The following is a 19,501-nucleotide window of genomic DNA, read 5'->3' on the forward strand; positions in this document are numbered from 1 at the left end:
TACAGCTCTATTTGAGTGTTTCAAGAGTGGTAATCATTGTTTAAGGAAGGCCCTTTGTACCCGTGGCCTGCTTTCTCGGCAGGTTGACAATGAACTGAAATCTAACTCTAACTTCCTGGAACCCAAAGAAAGTCTGGCTTTGGACAAAGGCCCTTTGGCTGGGATTTGTGCTTATGTAATTCTCCAGTATGCATGCAAGTTATCTGGAGAATACTAGTCAGAAGAACATCATAATCACAGATATATATATATATAAAATCCTTTTACCTTACAATGGTTTAGTATAGTTTTTTTTTGTTTTTTGTTTTTTGTTTTTTTGTTTTTGTTTTTGTTTTGTTTTGTTTTTCTGAGACAGGGTTTCTCTGTGTAGCCCTGACTGTCCTGGAACTCACTCTGTAGACCAGGCCGGCCTGGAACTCAGAAATCCTCTTGCCTCTACCTCCCAACGGCTGAGATTAAAGGCGTGAGCAACCACTGCCTGGCAGTTTAGTATAGTTTTAAGCATGACTATTAAGGGGCAGGGTGTGTATCTGCAGGATGACGGAGGCATGCCTGGAGTGCCTCAGGAGAAAAATGTGAACTGTGTATCTCTCACAGAAGATGCATCAGCAGGGCTAGCTGTGTGCCTGTTTCCTTCAGCTGCCTTTAGAGTAGTAGCTGTGACTTCTACTCCCAGGCCCTCACAGCAACTAACATTTACCTGTGGTAGAAGGGGAAAGCTCGTGAGGCCCCACCCTCTCTGAAGCGATACACGTGGCTGGCAGAGGCTCTTCTGCAGTGTAGTGTCTGGGTCCACCCAAAGTAAGTAACCCAAATAAACTGGTTTGTTCACACTGGATTTGGGCAGAATTACTGTTTCTTCAGTTTGCTATGGACTTTTTCTATCTGTGGTAAACAGAAAAAAGACTCAGCAGGAATAGTCATAGAGCAGAGACCAGGGAACTACATAAATAAGCATATCCCATCCCTATGTGGCCAAATCAACTTCTCCTCTTGTTTCTCTGGCCTGGAGTTAGGTTTCAATATTCTGCCACCTTCAGAACTAAATCCTGCCTCCTGAGTGTAGCAGAACATGAGGTTGTATGCCTGAGCTCTTGGGAGACCACAGAGATTTCAACCTTAAGAAGACACCATGTTCTTTTTAGTTAAGAATTTCCTTTGTCAGCCGGGCAGTGGTGGTACATACCTTTAATTCCAGCACTTGGGAGGCAGAGGCAGGCAGCTTTCTGAGTTTGAGGCTAGTCTGATCTACAGAGTGAGTTCCAGGACAGTCAGGGCTACACAGAGAAACCCTGTCTCGGAAAAAAAAAAAAAAATCCCTTTCTCGGGCTACAGAGATGGTTCAGTGGTTAAGAGCACTGACTGCTCTGCCAGAGGTCCTGAGTTCAAATCCCAGCTACCATCTGTAATGGGATCTAATGCACTCTTCTAGTGTGTGTCTGAAGACAGCTGTAGTGTACTCATATAAATAAAAAATAAATCCTAAAAAAAAAAAAGAATTCCCATCCTCTTATTGATACCCTTTCTTGTCTCTAAGGACCCCCCATATATCTTTCTAGACATTTCTGAGAACTCACGTAAATACATGCTGAGCCCCCCCTTTGTAGTTTGTACCCTTTGCTCATTCCATACCATTTTAGCAAATTTTTTCCTTGAAACACTATTTCTCACCCATTGCATGGAGGTGTCACATAGGACTTTATTAGGCATCCTGTTCTCCAATGCATGGCTTAGAGCCAGCGTAATGCACGGCGTGTCTGAGAACCACTTCACACAGGGAAGAGAATACAGATTTTTACTCAGCAAGTAACACCAGCTGGGTTGCAGACAAGCAATCCTAGTTACTAGGGATGCTGAGGCAGGAGGATCTTAAATTCAAGTTTAGTCCCTATCTCAAAAATTAAAAAAAGAACGCCTCTAACCCTAGCAACTGAGAGGCAGAGAGGCCAGGGAGATCTCTGTGAGTTCAAGGTCAGCCTGCCTGTTCGACACAATGAGTTCCATGAGAGCCAAAGGTACACAGTGTGATATTTTTAAAAAGGTGTTTCTTTTTTTTTCAAATTTTTATTATTTTCTTCATTTACATTTCAAATGCTATCCCGAAAGTCCCCTATACCACCTCCCCCGCCCCTGCTCCCCTCCCCCGCCCCTGCTCCCCTCCCCACCCACTCCCACTTCTTGGCCCTGGCGTTCCACTGTACTGGGGCATATAAAGTTTGCAAGACCAAGGGCCTCTCCTCCCAGTGATGGCTGACTAGGACATCTTTTGATACATATGCAGCTAGAGACAAGAGCTCCAGGGTACTGGTTAGTTCATATTGTTGTTCCACCTATAGGGTTGCAGACCCCTTCAGTTCCTTGGGTACTTTCTCTAGCTCGTCCATTGGGGGCCCTGTGTTCCATCCAATAGATGCCTGTATCCACTTCTGTATTTGCCAGGCACTGGCTTAGCCTCACACGAGACAGCTATATCAGGGTCCTTTCAGCAAAATCTTTCTGGCATATGCAATAGTGTCTGCATTTGGTGGCTGATTATGGGATGGATCCCCTGGTGGGGCAGTCTCTGGATGGTCCATCCTTTTGTCTCAGCTCCAAACTGCGTCTCTGTAACTCCTTCCATGGGTATTTTGTTCGCTATTCTAAGGAGGAATGAAGTATCTACACGTTGGTCTTCCTTCCTCTTGATCTTCTTGTGTTTGCGCGCGCGCGCGCGCGCGTGTGTGTGTGTGTGTGTGTGTGTGTGTGTGTGTGTGTCTTAACTGGCAGAGCACTTGTCTTTCATGCAGGGGGCGGGGTGGGGGATGGGGACTGTCTAATCTCCAGCTCTAGTAACAAAAATGAAATAAGTAAAAAATAAGTAAAAAACGGGGGTGTGTCTGGAGATAGAACATGGGCTTTACACATTTTAAACATCATGAGAAAATAAAGCTGGAAATGACACTGGGCATCCATCTTGGCGCATCTCAACTTTCACACAGCAACTGAGGCGCGCTGTGCAAAGTCAGTCACAATCCGCATTTCCAGACACCGTGGGTTCAGACCTTCCAGGCGCGCACGCGGGCCTCGTGTTCTCGGTTTCCGCGGCGACTCGGCCGACGTCACAGTTAGAAGACAATAGCGACTCTCCCCACCCGGCTCCTCGGGAACTTTCTCAGGCCGCAGGCTCCGGGAGCCCGAGCTACCCTCGGCCCCGCCCCCAGCGTGCCCCGCGGCCCGGGAGCTCCACGAAGGGCGGGCGGAGGCCGCGGGTAGCGATTGGTCCCGTGCCAAGGTGGGCGTGGCCAGACTCAGGCCTATAAAGGCTCCGCGGCGCCCGGGCCTCGTTTTTTTGCGCCGTCCTTTCCTGCGGCGTCTTCCGTCCGTCGCCTTCTCGTCTTGCTCTCTCAGGTCCCTCCGGAGGAGGCCGCCGCGCGTCTCCCGGGGAAGCATGGCGATGAAAGCGGTGTGCGTGCTGAAGGGCGACGGTCCGGTGCAGGGAACCATCCACTTCGAGCAGAAGGCAAGGCCCGGGGCGCGGGGCGCAGGCCGCGGTGACGCGACGCACCTGTGCGGGAGCACGCCACGCCCCCGCCACGGCCTGAGCCCGCTAAGTGCTGAGTCACCGTGGCCTGGGGCAGGGGCTGGGCGCGGGGAAGCGAGGCCCGGGGCGCCGCGGGGCTTTCCGGGCGGGCGGTGGCCTCCCCGCGCCCCCGAGCGGCCGGGCCTGCCCGGGAGAGCCGGCTTGGCATCCGTTATCTTTCTGGGGCTGCTGCTTTTCCGGTGTCCCTGTCCCACGGGCTCAGAGTCCCGTGGCCACCGGCTGCGATTGTTGTAAGAATATTTGAACCCGGTGGTGCCAAACCGGACTAAGGCCGCAGGACGCGTTTGCGGCACTTGAAAGCAAAGTCCTGGGCTGTTCTGTACTAGGTCAGGGTCGTGTCGCAAGGGGGAAAGAAAGAGATGGCCTTGGACAGCCGTCCCTTGCTTTGCGCTCCAGAAAGAGACCCGGCTGTGGGTGTTTTCTACCACAGCGAGTTTCTGAGCACATTTTGGAAAAGTACATAGAAATATTTTCGAAAATACTGTGATCCTGCAAAAACACATGCGTCACAGGGAAGATGTGTGTGGTAAGGTTGTGTCCAGAGCCTTAGGGAGGTTACCGTTGTTGTACTCACCTTAATCCCGAGAGAATATTTGATAAATGAGCGTTACGTGCTCACTGAAGTGGTGGACATACGTGTGAGAAGGCAGACACCATAGTGAATCCCAAGTGTTTGTTTGGTTTACACGAGAACTGATAACGGCAATTTAGAGTTTTTCGTAACTAGCCTCGTTTCCAGCAGTTTCTTGGCATTAAAATGCGTTTTGTTGTTTTCCTGTGGAAGTTTTTTGTTTGTTTTTGTCTTTTTCTCCTCCCCACGTAATTCACTGTGAGAAAGACGAAGTTCGGCTGGGTCTTACCCCTGTGTCTGGGTTTCTGTCATCTTCCACCATGCCATGCCAGAGCAGCTCGCAGTATTTTTGTGACGCTGCAAACTACACATCGCTGGTGCCCTTTGTACCCAATGAAACGATAGTTAAGCATTCCAGATTGGCAGTTGTAATCAAAGCTGGTTGATTTAACCTGTTGCCAACTTCTCAGAATCAGATATTCTACCCAAAGTTCATATTCTCTTATTCTGTTGAAAAAGTTGGACATTAAAAAAAAAAAAAAACCCTAAAAAGAAATGATTGTCCTTGCTTGTTGGTCGGTTGCTTTTATATTTTCTCCCTATTGCTACACTTTCTGGAGCAGTACTAATTTGAATTTTGGGTGTTCTTTTCATTGTTGTTAAGTGGCAAAATTTCTAGATTTGGATACCTAATGAGATTTTTTTTTTTAAGGGAGCTCTGGTTAGACCCAAATGGATCTCCACAGGCAGTAGGACAAAGGCATTTTCTGACGACTAAATAAAAATAGGGGAACTGATAAAATCACTGAATGTGGAGAACAGGGTTCTGGGCAGCCAGTGTTCTGTAAGAGTCAAGTCTGACCATGCAGTAGCCATCTCTTCCCCAGGCCTGGCATTCATTAGCCCCTCTTTGTTCCACCTGGTGCTTTCTAAATGCTGTTCAGTCCAGGTGTCTGCACACATGGCATCTGGCAGCAAGTGTTAGGAGAAGTGTGACAGGGAGAGAGAGGCCTAGAGCTGAGCGTCTCCAGAGCCACCCTGTAGGAAGTGGGTCTACTTGGATCTGGACATAGGTTTGATTTTCACTGTTGTGTTTTTTGACTTGGGCTTTTTACTGTGAGTGGTAAAGGTGTAAACCAGCAACAGCCCTGGTGCAGGAGTATTTACACTCAAACTTGATGTCTTAATTTTTGTATTTTTTTAAATAAAGGCAAGCGGTGAACCAGTTGTGTTGTCAGGACAAATTACAGGATTAACTGAAGGCCAGCATGGGTTCCACGTCCATCAGTATGGGGATAATACACAAGGTAGGTCCTGCACTGGTTGGTGACCAGCTATCGGTACCTGGCTGACCAGTGACTAAAGGAACCGAGTCAGGACCCAATTACTAACCATTTAAAACAAACCATCACGTGTTTGTTTCCTTTTTCTTTTAGATAAAGTTAAAATGACCACTTAGGTCAACCTTGGAAAGTAGCCACAAAAGTATTTTATTTAGTATCAAGTATTGCTTGGTTCCTTAAGTGTGGGATGGTAAAGAAGGTGATTTTTCTTCATTGTAATTATGGCTTGACTTTAAACTACAGAAACAACAAATTAAGGTGTTTAATGGGTGCTTATTTGGGTGTTTGGAGCTGGGGGTTGAGGGTGGATGCATTAGGCACAGTGTCTAAGGACAACCATGCCTTAGCATGAGAGGCATAGTGGGACAGAAGTGACAAAAACTGAAGATTCAATATAAATGCTTAGAGTAGGATTTATTTTCTCTATTTGGGATTAGAATCAAGTCAGCAAAAAGTAGTGGCTTAAATTGCATTTAGTGAACCTTTACCATATTGGAGTAATGATCTGAATTTGCTTACAGTCATTTAAGAGCCTCATCCATGTTGCCAGAGCCTTTTCCTTTCCTCTCCCTTCTCCCCTGCTTTCTTCCCTTCTCCACATAGCTCTCGGTGGCCTAGAATTTAGTCTTACGTGTGCTGTGTTAAAGGCATGTACCATCAACCTGTGTGTTATGTGCCATAATTTGTTGTATAGTTATTTAGGATTGGGTTTGACCCATTTGATAATTACTAAAGTTACCCGGAGTTGCTTTGCCTCTGGCCTGGTAGCTTTGATTTGTTACGCTCCTTCCAGAATCCTGCCCAGTTCCTATTTTCTTGGTCTGAGTAAACAGTGGAAGTCCTGCATATAAAAGGACTTGCTGCATTGTTGAGTTGTACCTTAGCCCACATGAGTAGTGCTGGTACACCTCCTGGAGTTGAGGACATCAGCCCTGGCTGGCCCTTGGCAACAAGCCATCTAACAGTCTGCCTGCCCCAAGTAAAAGCCAGACAGGTGAGCTGTTGGTGGCATATGGTCTAGAAAGATAAGTATTTTTATCATGAAGGTATGCTCCCGTCTTAAAAGCCAAGATCTTTAAATGTGGGACTTTAACTTTAGAAGTGCCATTAAAGATCATATCTGTTCCAGTTACAAGGAAGGAACAAGAGCCAGGCATGCTGTCCTGACACTGCCATAGCCGTAAGGCTAAGGTGGGAGGGTCATAGGTCGCAGATATCCTGAGCTGTAGTAGTGAAACACTGTCTCAAAACTCAAAAGCAAACAAACAAAAAGAAAAATGTGACAGTCTAGAAAAAAAAAGGTAGCCTGAGAATGTAAGGCTATACAGCGCAGCTACTTACACCAGGGTGCTGCTGCCTGTTTTTATCGCCCCAGCACATACCAGGTCAGTGTTTGCTATGTTAGGGGTTGTAAGAATGCCTATGTTGTTACATATAGGGGTTTACTTCATAATCTGACTGCTTGTTTCTGGTAAATAGGATGTACCAGTGCAGGACCTCATTTTAATCCTCACTCTAAGAAACATGGCGGCCCGGCGGATGAAGAGAGGTGAGCAGCACGCTCTGTATGCATGGTGGTGGAGAGGGGTCTGTGGAGGATACCTGTAAGACAGAACTCCTACCTCTGCTTTTGTGTTTGTTGTTTCCATTCACCCAACTCCCACAACCCCAAGTGCTGGAATAGTTTCTATTGGGTGAAGGAGCTGACAAATGTGGACTCTTAAAGTGATTTGGTTTTGTAGCATTTATTGAAGATGAACTAATACAAGTGCCAAAAGGAACCAATACAGAAAATATCATGGATAACAGTACTGTCAGTCACTAGCAAAGTAAATCATTGTATAATAGGATACTAATGCAGATAATGAAAACTAGTTGAGACTCCATTTGTTTGTGAAACCTTAGGAAAGTCCAAAATTTAAAGAAGGGCTAGCCTGTTTTTAGAATGGAGGCCTGGGAGCAAACCTTTGCTAACTCAGGAGCTGACATACTTTGCTAAAGTCCCAGATTATGACTCTTCTCCGAGCACTACCTTTAAACTTGAAGAACTGTCTGTCAGGGTATCCTATAGCTACCTGTTTTGAACTTTGTGTTTCCAGACCCTTGCCGGTCTGGAAAAGCCATCATAGTTAATGATGTATGTGCACTTTTTCATCCACTCATACGTATTTGACTTAGTCAGATGTTAACTTGGCTATTGAACTCTGGTGATGTGAAGTAGACATCATTGTTCATCCACCTGATGCTGTTTTAATGTTAGGCATGTTGGAGACCTGGGCAATGTGACTGCTGGAAAGGACGGTGTGGCCAATGTGTCCATTGAAGATCGTGTGATCTCACTCTCAGGAGAGCATTCCATCATTGGCCGTACAATGGTGGTAAGTTTTTCATATAAGGATATATACATAGGATTTCTTCTAACATAGTTATGTACCTTCCCATGACTTTATGGTGGTTAAACTAGTTTCTAAAGAGTCACATAAATTGTTAAGAGTTCAGGATAGGAAAAAAGTTCTTTTATTGGATGTGATAGTAAAGAATTAATTTGCCTAGGTCAGTTAAGAACACTGTTGTGCTGAAATGCGGTAGAAAGCAGGTTACATTTGATCAGACTGGATCTGAGTTGAGGATACAATAGTCTTTAATCTAAAACAGCTGGATTTTCTTGCCATGATTGCCCCCCCTTACAACATTTCGTTGAGTCTAAAATCTGCGATGGATGGCAGTATTCAAGTCTGTAGGTTATCGCTTGGTTACCATATGGGAGCCGTCTTCCCAAGTTACCCTCAGGAGATGAATCTGGTTCATGCAGAACACCAAGTAGTAAAGGCTCTTGCCCACCTCGGGCAGCTAACTTTTCAGTAGGCACTTCCTTTCAGTTGACCCTTTATCCTTAGAATTTTCTTCAGCCCTATTGGTGAAGCAGAACAATCATTCATAAATGTTCTAAAAATAAAATTTTAAAGTCTTGTTGCTAAGTAAAGATATTTAGAATTGCCTCTTATGTGTAGGCCTATCTATAGTTCATTCAACATGAGATTTTGATAGAGAAATTTGTAAGAATGACTACTATATATTTGGGGAGGAGCGAAGATCGGCATGTACCTGGTAGTTACTTGGGTCCTTAGTATTTCATCTAGAAATAGCCACTAGCAAGGGGAAATCTTAGTAGTCTGCTCTTAACTGCTAGTATAAAAACTAGCTTATTAATTTACTAATAGATTTGAACATTTTCTAATGTAACTGGACCTTTTAAGTCTGTAGTATTGCTGGGAAGAAGTACTAATTACTTGATTGCTCAAACCTAAATGTTCTTAATTCTTTTCAAAGGTCCACGAGAAACAAGATGACTTGGGCAAAGGTGGAAATGAAGAAAGTACAAAGACTGGAAATGCTGGGAGCCGCTTGGCCTGTGGAGTGATTGGGATTGCCCAGTAAACATTCCCTGTGTGGTCGAGTCTCAGACTCATCTGCTACCCTGCTAAATTGTAGAAAAAACCCAAACCATTAAACTGTAATCTTAAGAGTTGTAACTGTGTGACTCCTTTGACTGGGCTAAGGACAGCAATGACAACTGATGGAGAATGTGTATCTTACTGAATGTACAACTCAAATCTGTGAATTCAAATCTGTTTCTGTGCCTTTCCGTATTTTGCCAGACTACATGGGTGATAAGCTGAAATTCTCATTTGAGCCTGTGAGTAAATATGTGTGGCACTTATTTTGAGCCTATTAATGTATACAAAAAAAATATAAGTTAGCTCTATACATTGAGCATCAATAACAGACTCAATGATGCTAACTCATAGTATTTCATTTAGAAAGTGTTTTATGTGATACCATCAAAATGGTGGGTGGTAGCCCAAACAAAATTTGAGCAGAAAATTTTCTGCCCCTTATCAGAGAAATTATTGAAAGCTCTCAAGATTCAGAGTACTTAATCTTATATTTTAAAATTGTATTAGAATTAGATGTCATGATTTAAGAAAAAGCCCGTTAGTAAACTTTTATCAAACTCATAGAAAGCAAACATGGAGCCTCAGCTAGCTCTACTGGCCAAGTGAAGTTGGTACCACCCATTTTTAAGGTTGGCACTCAGGGAAAACACAATAGCTAGGGGAATGAAACCAAGTTTGACTGGAGGTTCTGGCTAAATCAACTTTTAAAGCCCCAGGTAATGAAATTGAGTGCCTTAATAAATACATACCCAAGAAAAAGTGCCTTTGAAAGGAAATATTAACAGGCTTGTGACTATCTGAAATAGTTCAATTGAAGTATTTTCGACAAATTGGGTGTAAGCCATAGTTCTCACTGATCTACAAGTCACTGAAGAAGAGACAACTAAATTGGAAAAGCACATAATTTGGTGTTTCCAGCCTTAAAATTTTTAAGTTTAGATTTCCAATCTAAGATTGCTCATAATGCATTTGCAAGTAGTTATGTTGGAGTTCCAGGTAAATCCTTAATGCAGTTTTGATGTGGGGGATGACTCAATGTGGACTAACTTGGTGTGATCACAAACCATTTAGTGGCTCACGTCTCAGTATTAGTTGGGAAGACAAGCTGCAAGTCTGTCCTTGGAATCCGACGTTGGCTCGTCACTGTCAGGTGCATGTTTTATGATACTCTAGTAAGGACTTAAAAGCCTAAGTAGGGTCACCAGAAAGCCAAAGCCTGGCACAGCTACAGGCACATTCCTTCCATCATTAGGAAGATCTCAAGATCGAAATGTCAAATGGGAGCATACAAAAAGGAACTTCAGTATGATAAAGCTAAGTTAGTTTGACAAATTTTTTGTTTGTTTAACCTAGCACCTTGTAGTTTTAAAAATCATTTTTAGGGTGTGTGCACTAAGAGGAAAACAAGTTCATGTTCTTCCACCTTTTATTGTCCCTGGGATCAAATAGGCCATCAGGGTTGGCAGAAAGTGTCTACTGGCTAGGTCTTTTAATGTAATTTGATGAAAAGAACTTTGACTGTAAGAGGTTCTCAACCTGTGGGCTGTGATCCAAGTCAGCTTGTTTTAATGTTATTTGAATGAAAACTTCCAGACTGTAAATAAGGTTCTCAACCTGTGGGTCTTGTACCTTTGGGGTTGCATTATCATCTATTCTGCCAATCAGATATTTATATTACAATTCATAACAGTAGCCAAAATTAGTTATAGCAACAAAAATAATTTCATGGTTGGGGGTCAGCACATGAACTATATTAGAAGGTCACAGTATTAGGAAGGTTGAGATCCACTGCTGTAAATAAATACCTAACATTTAAGTCCTTGACTCTAGACAACACCCACCACCACCTTTCTTTTTGGTTTTTGAGGACAGGGTTTCTCTGTGTGTAGCTTTGGCTGTCCTGGAATTCACTCTGTAGATCAGGCTGGGCTCGAACTCACAAGAGATCCACTTGCCTGAGGACTGGAACTACAGGTGTGTGCCACCACCGCCTGGCAAAAATCATTTGGGTAAACTTCTTTTGGTTTCTTGAGAGAGGGTTTGTTGTAACCCTGGCTGTCCCAAACTTGTTCTGTAGACCAGGCTGGTCTTGAATTCAGAGATCCACCTGCCTTTGACATTGCTGGGATTAAAGGTGCACTGCCCGCTGGGCTTGGACAACACACTTTTATGTCAGTGCTTTTTAATACTATTAGGAGTCTTGGTTTGGCTTCAGATGTAGTAGCAAAGGTTTGGTGTACTTCTTAGGCTATTGAAGATGGTAAAGACAACAGGCAAAGCTTACAAGAAATGGTATACTGTACCTAGTCTATAAAAAGGTTTCTCGTTGCATATGTTAACCTCGTTTTACACCTTGGAAATTCCAATGGGATGATTATAAACAACACATTCAGCCTTCTAAATAAGTAATGCTCAAGCAATTAGGTAATCAGTAGTATAATGCATAATACTGGGGATCCAATTATTTCCCTAACAAATCTCTCTTTTACAAATTAATTAGGGCAACATTACCACAAAGCCAATAGGAAAAAAATAAAAACCCTGACCTGCAAACCCAAATTTCTTAGTTGAACATTAAGACTACTAACCTTTACCTTAGGATCAAAATGTTAAGTCAAAAGAATAAAACTCCAAGTATTGGCAAATACTACATAAGTGTTTTTTTCCCCCATCAAAGAAGTCTAATTTAGACTCCAACAATTATTAACAGCTCAGTTTTTGATGGTTAACATCCGTTCCATCTCACTGCAGTGTATGAAGAATAGCACACATTAACGTTTGTTACGAAAATAGAGTTTATTAAAAACATCCCTATGGTTTGAGGGGCTGTTCACCGTTACCTTATCTTAAATTAAAAAAAAAAAAAATAGAGAGCACTTCTAATTAGGATTTGTAAACTTTTAAAAGTCAAAACTTTTAAAAAGTTACAGCAAAAAAAGGGTAATATATCTTCAGTATTTTTTGTTATTTTTTTGGCTATTTTTAAATAGAAGGAAAGCAATCAAATTGCTTACAATCCCCACCAACTACTGTGGGATGATGTAGCAGGAGCGGATATTATACAGCATCTGTACACCTCACGTTCTACACCCAAGTGTCACTGTCACATTCTGTCACATCCAGTCTCTAGCGAGGAGGCTCTGCTGCTGAGCCAGGATCCTTCTCGGGTCCAGCGGGTGAGGTAGCCTCAGCAGGCGACTCTTCAGGCTTTACCACCGTGGCCATGGCCTCCCCCTTATTAAGTTCTGAGACAGTGTCTATGGTTCCTACTTGGCTAAGGGGAGGTTCCACAGCTTTGTTACCACCTGCCCTGTCTGCCACCTCGTGCTTCTCCTTTCCTCGATTTTCTTCCTTCTCTCTACGGGACTCTCTATCTCTAGAATCCCTGTCTCTGTCCCGATGCCCACTAGAGCGTCTACTTCTCTCTTCCAAGTCTCTGTGTCTGTCCCGGTCAGGGCTCCTTCTTCCCCACTCTCTCCTTTCACGGTTACTATTATCTCTATCGTCATTACGGCTCCCATACCGTTCCCGGTCATTTTCCACCCTACTTCCAAAAGATCTTCTTCCAAACCTTTCTTGGTCTCTACCTGAGTTGAACTGCTGCCTGCTATCATTTCTAAACTGCGGTGGCTGCTGCTGAGCTGGCGCTGGCTGCTGTGACGGTGCTGGCTGCTGTGACTGTGACTGCTGCGGTGGCTGCTGCTGCGGAGGCTGCTGCTGCTGCTGCTGCGGAGGCTGCTGCTGTGGTTGTTGCTGCCTTCCATCTCTGTCTTCTGATCCTCCCGGGCCTGGTCCTGGGCCCCCCAGTCCTGGCATCCCACCAGGCCTAACAAAGGGGCCATGTGGTGGGAAGGGCCCTTTCATTCCATGAGGTGGGGGCATGGCAAAGCCCCCTGGTCCTGGTGGCGGCCCCCTGTGCATCATGTGAGGTGGCATGGGCCGAGGTGGCATCATAGGGAACCGTTGCAAATGTGGTGGAGGCATCCCTGGGGGGCGCTGGAGTGGGATCAGGCCAGGTCTGGCACCAAGAAGACCGGTAGAGGGTGCCTGGAGCCCAATTACAGGACCCGGCGCAACTCCTTGAGTGCCTGAAAGAGAAGCCAAATGGAAAATGTGAATGCAGTTTACTTTTAGCTGTCTCCTGTGGGCTTGTAAAGAAAAATAAAATTCAGTCCTAAGTCAATTTCACTCTGAATTCATGCCGACCTAACCCTGTGTTAGCCAGTAACTAAGGCTCACTGTTCATGCAGCCATTACAGGCAGAGGACAACGAATACTGAGACACTTGTGATCTTGCAATTTCTGTCAGTTGTCTTCTCTAGCAGAATCTCCTCAGAAGCTGTCTTACCAACACTGAAGGCATCTAAGAATGTCTCACTGTGCTATGTTCAGTGAGATAAAGGAAGGCCTGCATCCACTGTCAGCTATTTAAGACAGCAGAAGAGTATGTCCAGTGTTCTCTCAGCCCATGTTTACAATCTGATTTCATGTCTTAATGTGGCTACTGTGAAGAGGCCAATGACTTCACGCATGTAGTCAAGACCTTCTGTTAGACTGCTCCATGTAGTTACTATGCAATATGCACCATTAAACTAGAATAGACAATAAAACAATCCACACACACACACAAAGCTTATTTCTTCATTGTTTTCTAAGCACCGTGGAAAGTGTAAACCAACAAGACTGCTGGGTCACATGGGATCCACAGCCACACAGCTCCTCTTCTTCCAAAGGAAGTAAGAGTGACAAACTGGCCCGGTTTATAAAGTCACACTGGCTCACTGCCTTTTGTTCTGGTTTGCAAGAGAGCCTGCTCATTTGGGCTCAAGAACCATGTAAGCCCAACAACCTTACAGTAGTAGGGTAAAGGAAGGATTTGTTTTGGTCCCAATCAGTAGGCATTAAATCTCTCTCCAAATACAAAGAACAAATGGTGCTGTCATCAAGAGTGAGTCTGAAAATGTCAGGGTTCAGATGTAAAGGGCAGTAGTTCTAGCAGTAGCCCATGTACCACACAACAGTCTCAGTCTCTGAGAAAGTTAGTTTATGACCACCAGCTGACAATGGCCACAAGTGCCTGTGTGACAGAAACATGTTAGATTTACAAGTTGAGTCAACTTACATCTACTCATTGTAGAGAATTAGTGCAGTAAGTCCTGTAAGTCCCTACATTTTCTGTATGGACAGTCAATACTAAGGGGGAACCAGAATTCCCATTCTGCTTCCCACTCCTCAGTGTCTGGGCCAATGTCTGACTAGACTAAATTACTCAGCGGACAGAACACCAGCTTACAATACTGTAGACTCAGACTCAGAGCCACAGGATTTACTTAAGCAACAGAGTCCCACGAGGGCACAAAGACGAGCACTCCTCAGGAATTACCTTTGGCATCTACCTGAGCACTCCAGGAAGGAGAAGGAACCACCTGCCACTTTAAATGGTAACACTCAGTGCCTGCTCAGTACCTGTGGACACTATTACTCCACACAGCCTGTTAGAAAGGTGATATTCTACGACTAAGCAGAACGTTTAAAAGTACATTATCAATTCTGCTTTATAGCTGTTTAGTAGCTGAGAAGAACTTACAGCCAATCAAACTCCTAATGGGCCGCTTGCGAAGCCCTGAGAGATGGGTAAGCGTGGCAAGGGTTTTCACAATGTCCTGAGAAAATCCCAGCCAACACACTAGACCACCAGCCTGACGAAGGCCAAAATACTCAAGTGGCAAACCAAGTCAGTACTTCCAGTACACTGAGAACAGGTCACACAAAAGCCCCTAAGGGTAACAGGGTCCCCTTACACAAAAGGTGCCCAGCACTGGCTAGAGGCCTAAGGCATGGGCTAGAGGAACCAAAACACCATCACACTTGACTTTGCTGGCATCTGTAATTAGAAAGGTTTTTTGCAAGGAGTTAAGGACTGATGCTTACTGTTAGGTTGATATGGCATCTTCCAGTGTTCACTGTAGGTTCACTGGAACAATCTCTAAACACTCTAACCATTCAGACAAGTCAGAGCAAGCACAACTATTCCCGCAGGGCAATGGGGAGGTCCTGAACCACCAACCTGACTGTGGATGGAAATGCAACACCAACCCCACACCACAGAGAAGAGACGGGGAAAATCTTTATTAACGTAAGCCAGTCCCCAGGATTACTCATAAATCCTCCACAGGATGGATCTGAAGATGCGCAGGAATAAACTGGGTAATCACGCCCTTAAACCTCTCATAACGTGAAATTAAGGGGAGAACAAGAAACCTGCCCCATCTACTGTATAGGTGTGAATGTTTCTATTTGGCATCCGCTTTAAATATTATACAACCAAATTCTCGTCGCGTTAGCAATGCTGAGAAGACATGTCAGATGGGATTATGTCCTTTTAAGATGTTTAAAGCCCCCCCCCCCGGCCCCCGCAGCACAGTACCTCTGTAATAAAGGATATAATTAAAATGTGTAAGGTGAATCCTGTAATAGGCATACAGGCAGACAAATGCTAACTTTTCCCAGGGAATCTTTAAGCCAGAGTTACACACCAGTGAAATATAGAAAAGATCTGTAAACTAAAAGACACACAAACAGCAATGACGTTCACCTAGAGTAAGCTGTGCAGCATCGCAAAGCTCTGTGGTTATAAACTTTTCCAAAAGCAACTACTTAATGTACCAAAACTTCACTAAGAACTCACTTAGGCCTTCCTCTCAACGTCAACTGCTACAGATGCCACAGCAAGATGGGAACGGGACAGAAAGGTGGAGTTGGCAGACGATGGAGACTTAGATGGGAACACAGAAGAGGTCTGCGTTGCTACAAGACCAGTGTGGGTAATGTGAAATGGGCAGAGGGAACAACTTTACAAAAGATTAGTACTCCACTGGGGCAGTGGGTCCTCTCACTGCTCAAGAGAACTGCAGGATGGTGACCTTGGGTGCAGAGAGGAGACCCTCTCTACAGACAAGGCTTATGAAGCTGACCAGGTGGGCCAAGGCAATGGAGGGACCTTGAATGTCATGATAAATAACCCGGCCTTTGCCTAATTAATAGAAGAAATCAGAGTGGGACCCTAAGCAGATGAATAACCCACCTTTCTGGTAAGTGGTGTACAGTAAGCAAAGAGGGCCATGGTGCTGGAGTAGTGGCTAAGTTACCCCCAAGCATCTCAGAATGACAACAGGCTAGACTCAGGAGCGTAGGAGACACACTGGGAAAAGCTAGTGAGCAGGACTGAGTCTGGGGTTAAGACACACAGACCTCTGCATGAATGGAGGTGTCAATGCAAGAACAATGAGAGGAGATTAATGAGAAAGGTCTCATCTTGGCACCAACACTTGGACAGCCTTGCATGTAGGCAGCAGATCATGTTTGCACTCAGGGTTCAGCAGGGCAGAATCACAGCATTAATACTGGCCAAACAGAGAAAGATCTTAGACCTGAAGAGACTAGACATCACACACACTAAATTTCTAGTAAAACCATGTTTGGGACAGATTGAGGGGGAAAAAAAAAAAAAAAGGAAAAACAAAATCCAAATGCCTTCCTGTAATCCCAGAACTCAATGTGGAGGCAGGATGGTAGGCTCCAGGTTAGACAGGGTTAGAAAGCAAGACTGGGGTAAGGTGGAGGTGGTGACAGCAAAACAAAAACTGAAGTTAAGCTCAAAATAACCGCATTTCCTAATCATCTCCAAAATGGCTGCCTCTGTTAAATCAGACACTGCCATGGCAGAAGAGATCTGGGGAAGGGCTCAGGGGCAGGTGGCAGGCTGCCATTTCTGAGGGTGAAAAGGACACCTGAGCACAAGGGCTTTCAGCAGAAGCCCACCGAGGGCGCAGTTTAAATAGATCTTTAAAGAGCAGTGTGCAGAGGCAAGGGCCACAAGCAGGAAAAGAATGTGATCCTCCATCTCCACTTGGCCAACCCAGTCTTCCACTTTCCTGGGAAACCAGGCATTTCCAGCCACTGCCTCGCCTCCAGCAGGGAAGGAAGGCTTCATCACTAGGAATTACTCAACTCACATTCAGGCCACCCTGCCCACGCTCCTCTCAACAACCCCAACCCTGCCCGCCAAGCCTACACCTCAGTGTCCCCCTCAGTTCCCTCCTCATAGCGACCCAGAAAAGCCCCAGCACCAGTTTCCTATTTTAAACATTTTTGTGGCATTTGGGACTGATCCCAGGCCCTCCACTGAGCTGCACTTTGATTCATTTTAAATGTGGGTCTAAGCATGGCTGCAAGTCACTTCAACCCCAAGTATACTGACTGGCCTCCTCAACAGACTACTTAAATACAAGAACGTGTGTTCTCTGCCCAGCAACCTCACATTTCCCCAACACACACTCCCACACCCAGGGAATCTACTGTTTCTTTTGTCAGTTCAGTTCTAGTTGATCCACTTTATAACTTTAGTAAGATAATATTTCCATATTCTCTAATGTGCCCATACAAAAGCTTATAGAGCCAATGGTTTTTGCATGTATCCTGGGAAGAAAGCCTGCTCCATTGACCGTCATCTCCCTCCCCAGCCCAGCCCACTCAGCTACTGTTTATGTGAACTTGCCTCTTAACCAACATCTCATAAAATGGACTCACACAAGGTCTCCTTCCACTTGGCTTTTTTCCAAGGTCCATCCACGTCATGTAGCACGAACAAGTACTTCACTTATCAAACAATCTCCCATTATGTGAACACACCATTTTCTATTTTTATTGTACTTGGTTTTGTCCTTGTTTTCGTGCCCCTGTGACAGCTGGGTCCATCCACTCCCCTCTCCTTATTAACCTACTGCACCCTTCTTTCTTGTTCCTATAAAAAACTCTCCCCAGGGATTTAAACCCAACCTCGTCTACCTCTCATCACCCCATTCTTCTGTCCCTAGATGACCAAACTCATCATTCCAGGGAAACTAACTCACCAAGAGTCTTCATTTTCTTGGCAAATGCCAAGGGCTCACACACTGTTTTCTGGGACAGCATCTTGCTACTTGTTACAGGTTGGCCTAAAACTTAGGAACCTCCTGCTTCTATGTCCTGGGCTTGGGGATTGCAGCCCTAAGCCACCACAGCAAAACTTAGGAGTTCTGAGCCAGCGGCGGAACGTGGTAGCTCATCTCTTCCCCTCTGCCCTGGCATGGCCTCCTGAGTACTTCGCTGTGTTCAGCCCACTGGCTCCATGTTTTCACCACCCTCTGCTGGACAACAGTGCAAGAGTGGCTCGAGAGAGAACAGGTTTCCACTGGAGCGAGCTTACCTTGACTTTAACCCTAACAAGTACAGCTATGGGACCTTAGCTTACTTCTCCAGCAACTGATTAAACTTCTAACAACTGCTTAGAGCTGCTGTCAGCACCTTATTTTCAACTGTGAAATGTTTAAACATTCTACAGCAATGCCCGTTTACCAATTCTGTTTCTGTAACTCTACAGGATCTGTGACATTATCTTCATGGCATATGAATGCAACTCTCTAGAATTTATCCGGTGCACTTGTAAACCCTCATCCCCACACACAATGGCCACCACCTCCTCTTTCAAATCTGATCATCTCAAGAATAGTCACAGCACCAACTGCTCACAGACATGTCACACACACACACACACACACACACAATTTCTTTTCACATGGCATACTTAAGAAGTGGGACAGTCCTGAAGGGCCTACCTTCAAAATGCATCCAGATCACAAACTGCAGTACCTTCCACATGGGGCTGCTGCTCTCTTACCAGCTCCCAGTCTGCTCCTTAAACAGTTTAGAACCCAGCACTACTCCATTGCACCCCCGATGGCCACAACATCCCTACATTCCTCTGTCAGTCTCTCTGAGACTGCTCTACCAGTCCTTGTGGTTTCTCCAGGCATATAAAGTTGCTTCTTAATCCAGGTGCCTTTGCTGGTGTTGCCTGGAATGCCAGACCTCAGTACTTACGTGGCTTTTTTTTCCATGTATTCTCTACTTGGGTTTCTTTCTCAAAGCCACTTCCTCCAAATGCCCACTCAGGCCATCTTATTGACAATGGCACATTTCAGTATCGTCACCCACTAGCACGCCTCTCCTTTCTTCTCTTCAATGCAAGGGCTTCATGTGAGATTACTTATTTTCCATAGGGATAGACACACTAGGAAGACAGGTCTCATGTCGCCCTCCCTGCTCTCTTTAGTACCTGGGAGGTTACTTGGTAGGGAACAGGTGTCCCCAGTAGACATGGACCCACGAGTAACACTCACATTTGGATGGTGGCTACAGAGGTGGTGAACAATCTTATCGACAAGGTATTTCCCCCGATGAGAGTGGAGGCTACAGGTACCAAAGTGGTGAGACTCTTTTCAACAGAAATCCTAGAGCTCCTGAACTTAGAAGACACTGCACTTTCCCCCTTATCTTCTTTTTCTATTCCTAACTGCATTTTGCTTTTAACTGTGACCGACAGAATGGTCACTGTAGTATTTTCCATTGGGCAGGGTGAGTAGGTGGGTGGTGTTCCTTACACAGAGGTAATATTTACCAGCCGCTCATTTCTTCTTTATTTGTACTGCTGGGAATCCAACCCGGGAAA

General features: G+C 45.0%; 2 protein-coding genes across 12 annotated transcripts in view; one reads left to right on the forward strand and one right to left on the reverse strand.

Moving 5' to 3' along the window:
• Positions 1 to 3,285: 3,285 nt before the first annotated feature.
• Sod1 (superoxide dismutase 1) lies at positions 3,286 to 9,027 on the forward strand. The gene is made up of 5 exons (XM_021185540.3): positions 3,286 to 3,499; positions 5,362 to 5,458; positions 6,974 to 7,043; positions 7,755 to 7,872; positions 8,825 to 9,027. Exons 1-5 carry the CDS (start codon positions 3,428 to 3,430, stop codon positions 8,930 to 8,932), a joined length of 465 nt encoding a protein of 154 aa, XP_021041199.1. The 5' UTR covers positions 3,286 to 3,427; the 3' UTR covers positions 8,933 to 9,027.
• The window catches only part of Scaf4 (SR-related CTD associated factor 4), a 58,617-nt gene continuing 46,983 nt past the window's right edge, over positions 7,868 to 19,501 (reverse strand). For 10 of the 11 annotated variants that reach the window (XM_085832219.1, XM_021185533.3, XM_021185539.3 and 7 more), the window contains exon 20: positions 11,730 to 13,040. In XM_085832219.1, the coding sequence (XP_085688345.1) occupies positions 12,079 to 13,040 (962 nt within the window). In that variant the 3' untranslated portion in view covers positions 11,730 to 12,078. Of the gene's footprint in view, positions 8,406 to 11,729; positions 13,041 to 19,501 lie in introns of those variants that run through there. The other variant, XM_085832220.1, reaches the window with a different exon arrangement.

This window comes from Mus caroli, unplaced genomic scaffold (assembly GCF_978045245.1).
Source record: "Mus caroli unplaced genomic scaffold, Mus_caroli_1 scaffold_17, whole genome shotgun sequence".
In the NCBI taxonomy this organism is placed as follows: Eukaryota; Metazoa; Chordata; class Mammalia; order Rodentia; family Muridae; genus Mus; species Mus caroli.

Bases quoted from the DNA above. Each gene is read 5' to 3' on its own strand.
- Sod1 (XM_021185540.3), top strand. From the start codon at position 3,428: ATGGCGATGAAAGCGGTGTGCGTGCTGAAGGGCGACGGTCCGGTGCAG. The intron at 5,459-6,973 runs GTAGGTCCTGCA...TCTGGTAAATAG, and splicing joins GTATGGGGATAATACACAAG to GATGTACCAGTGCAGGACCT. The intron at 7,044-7,754 runs GTGAGCAGCACG...TTTTAATGTTAG, and splicing joins GGCCCGGCGGATGAAGAGAG to GCATGTTGGAGACCTGGGCA.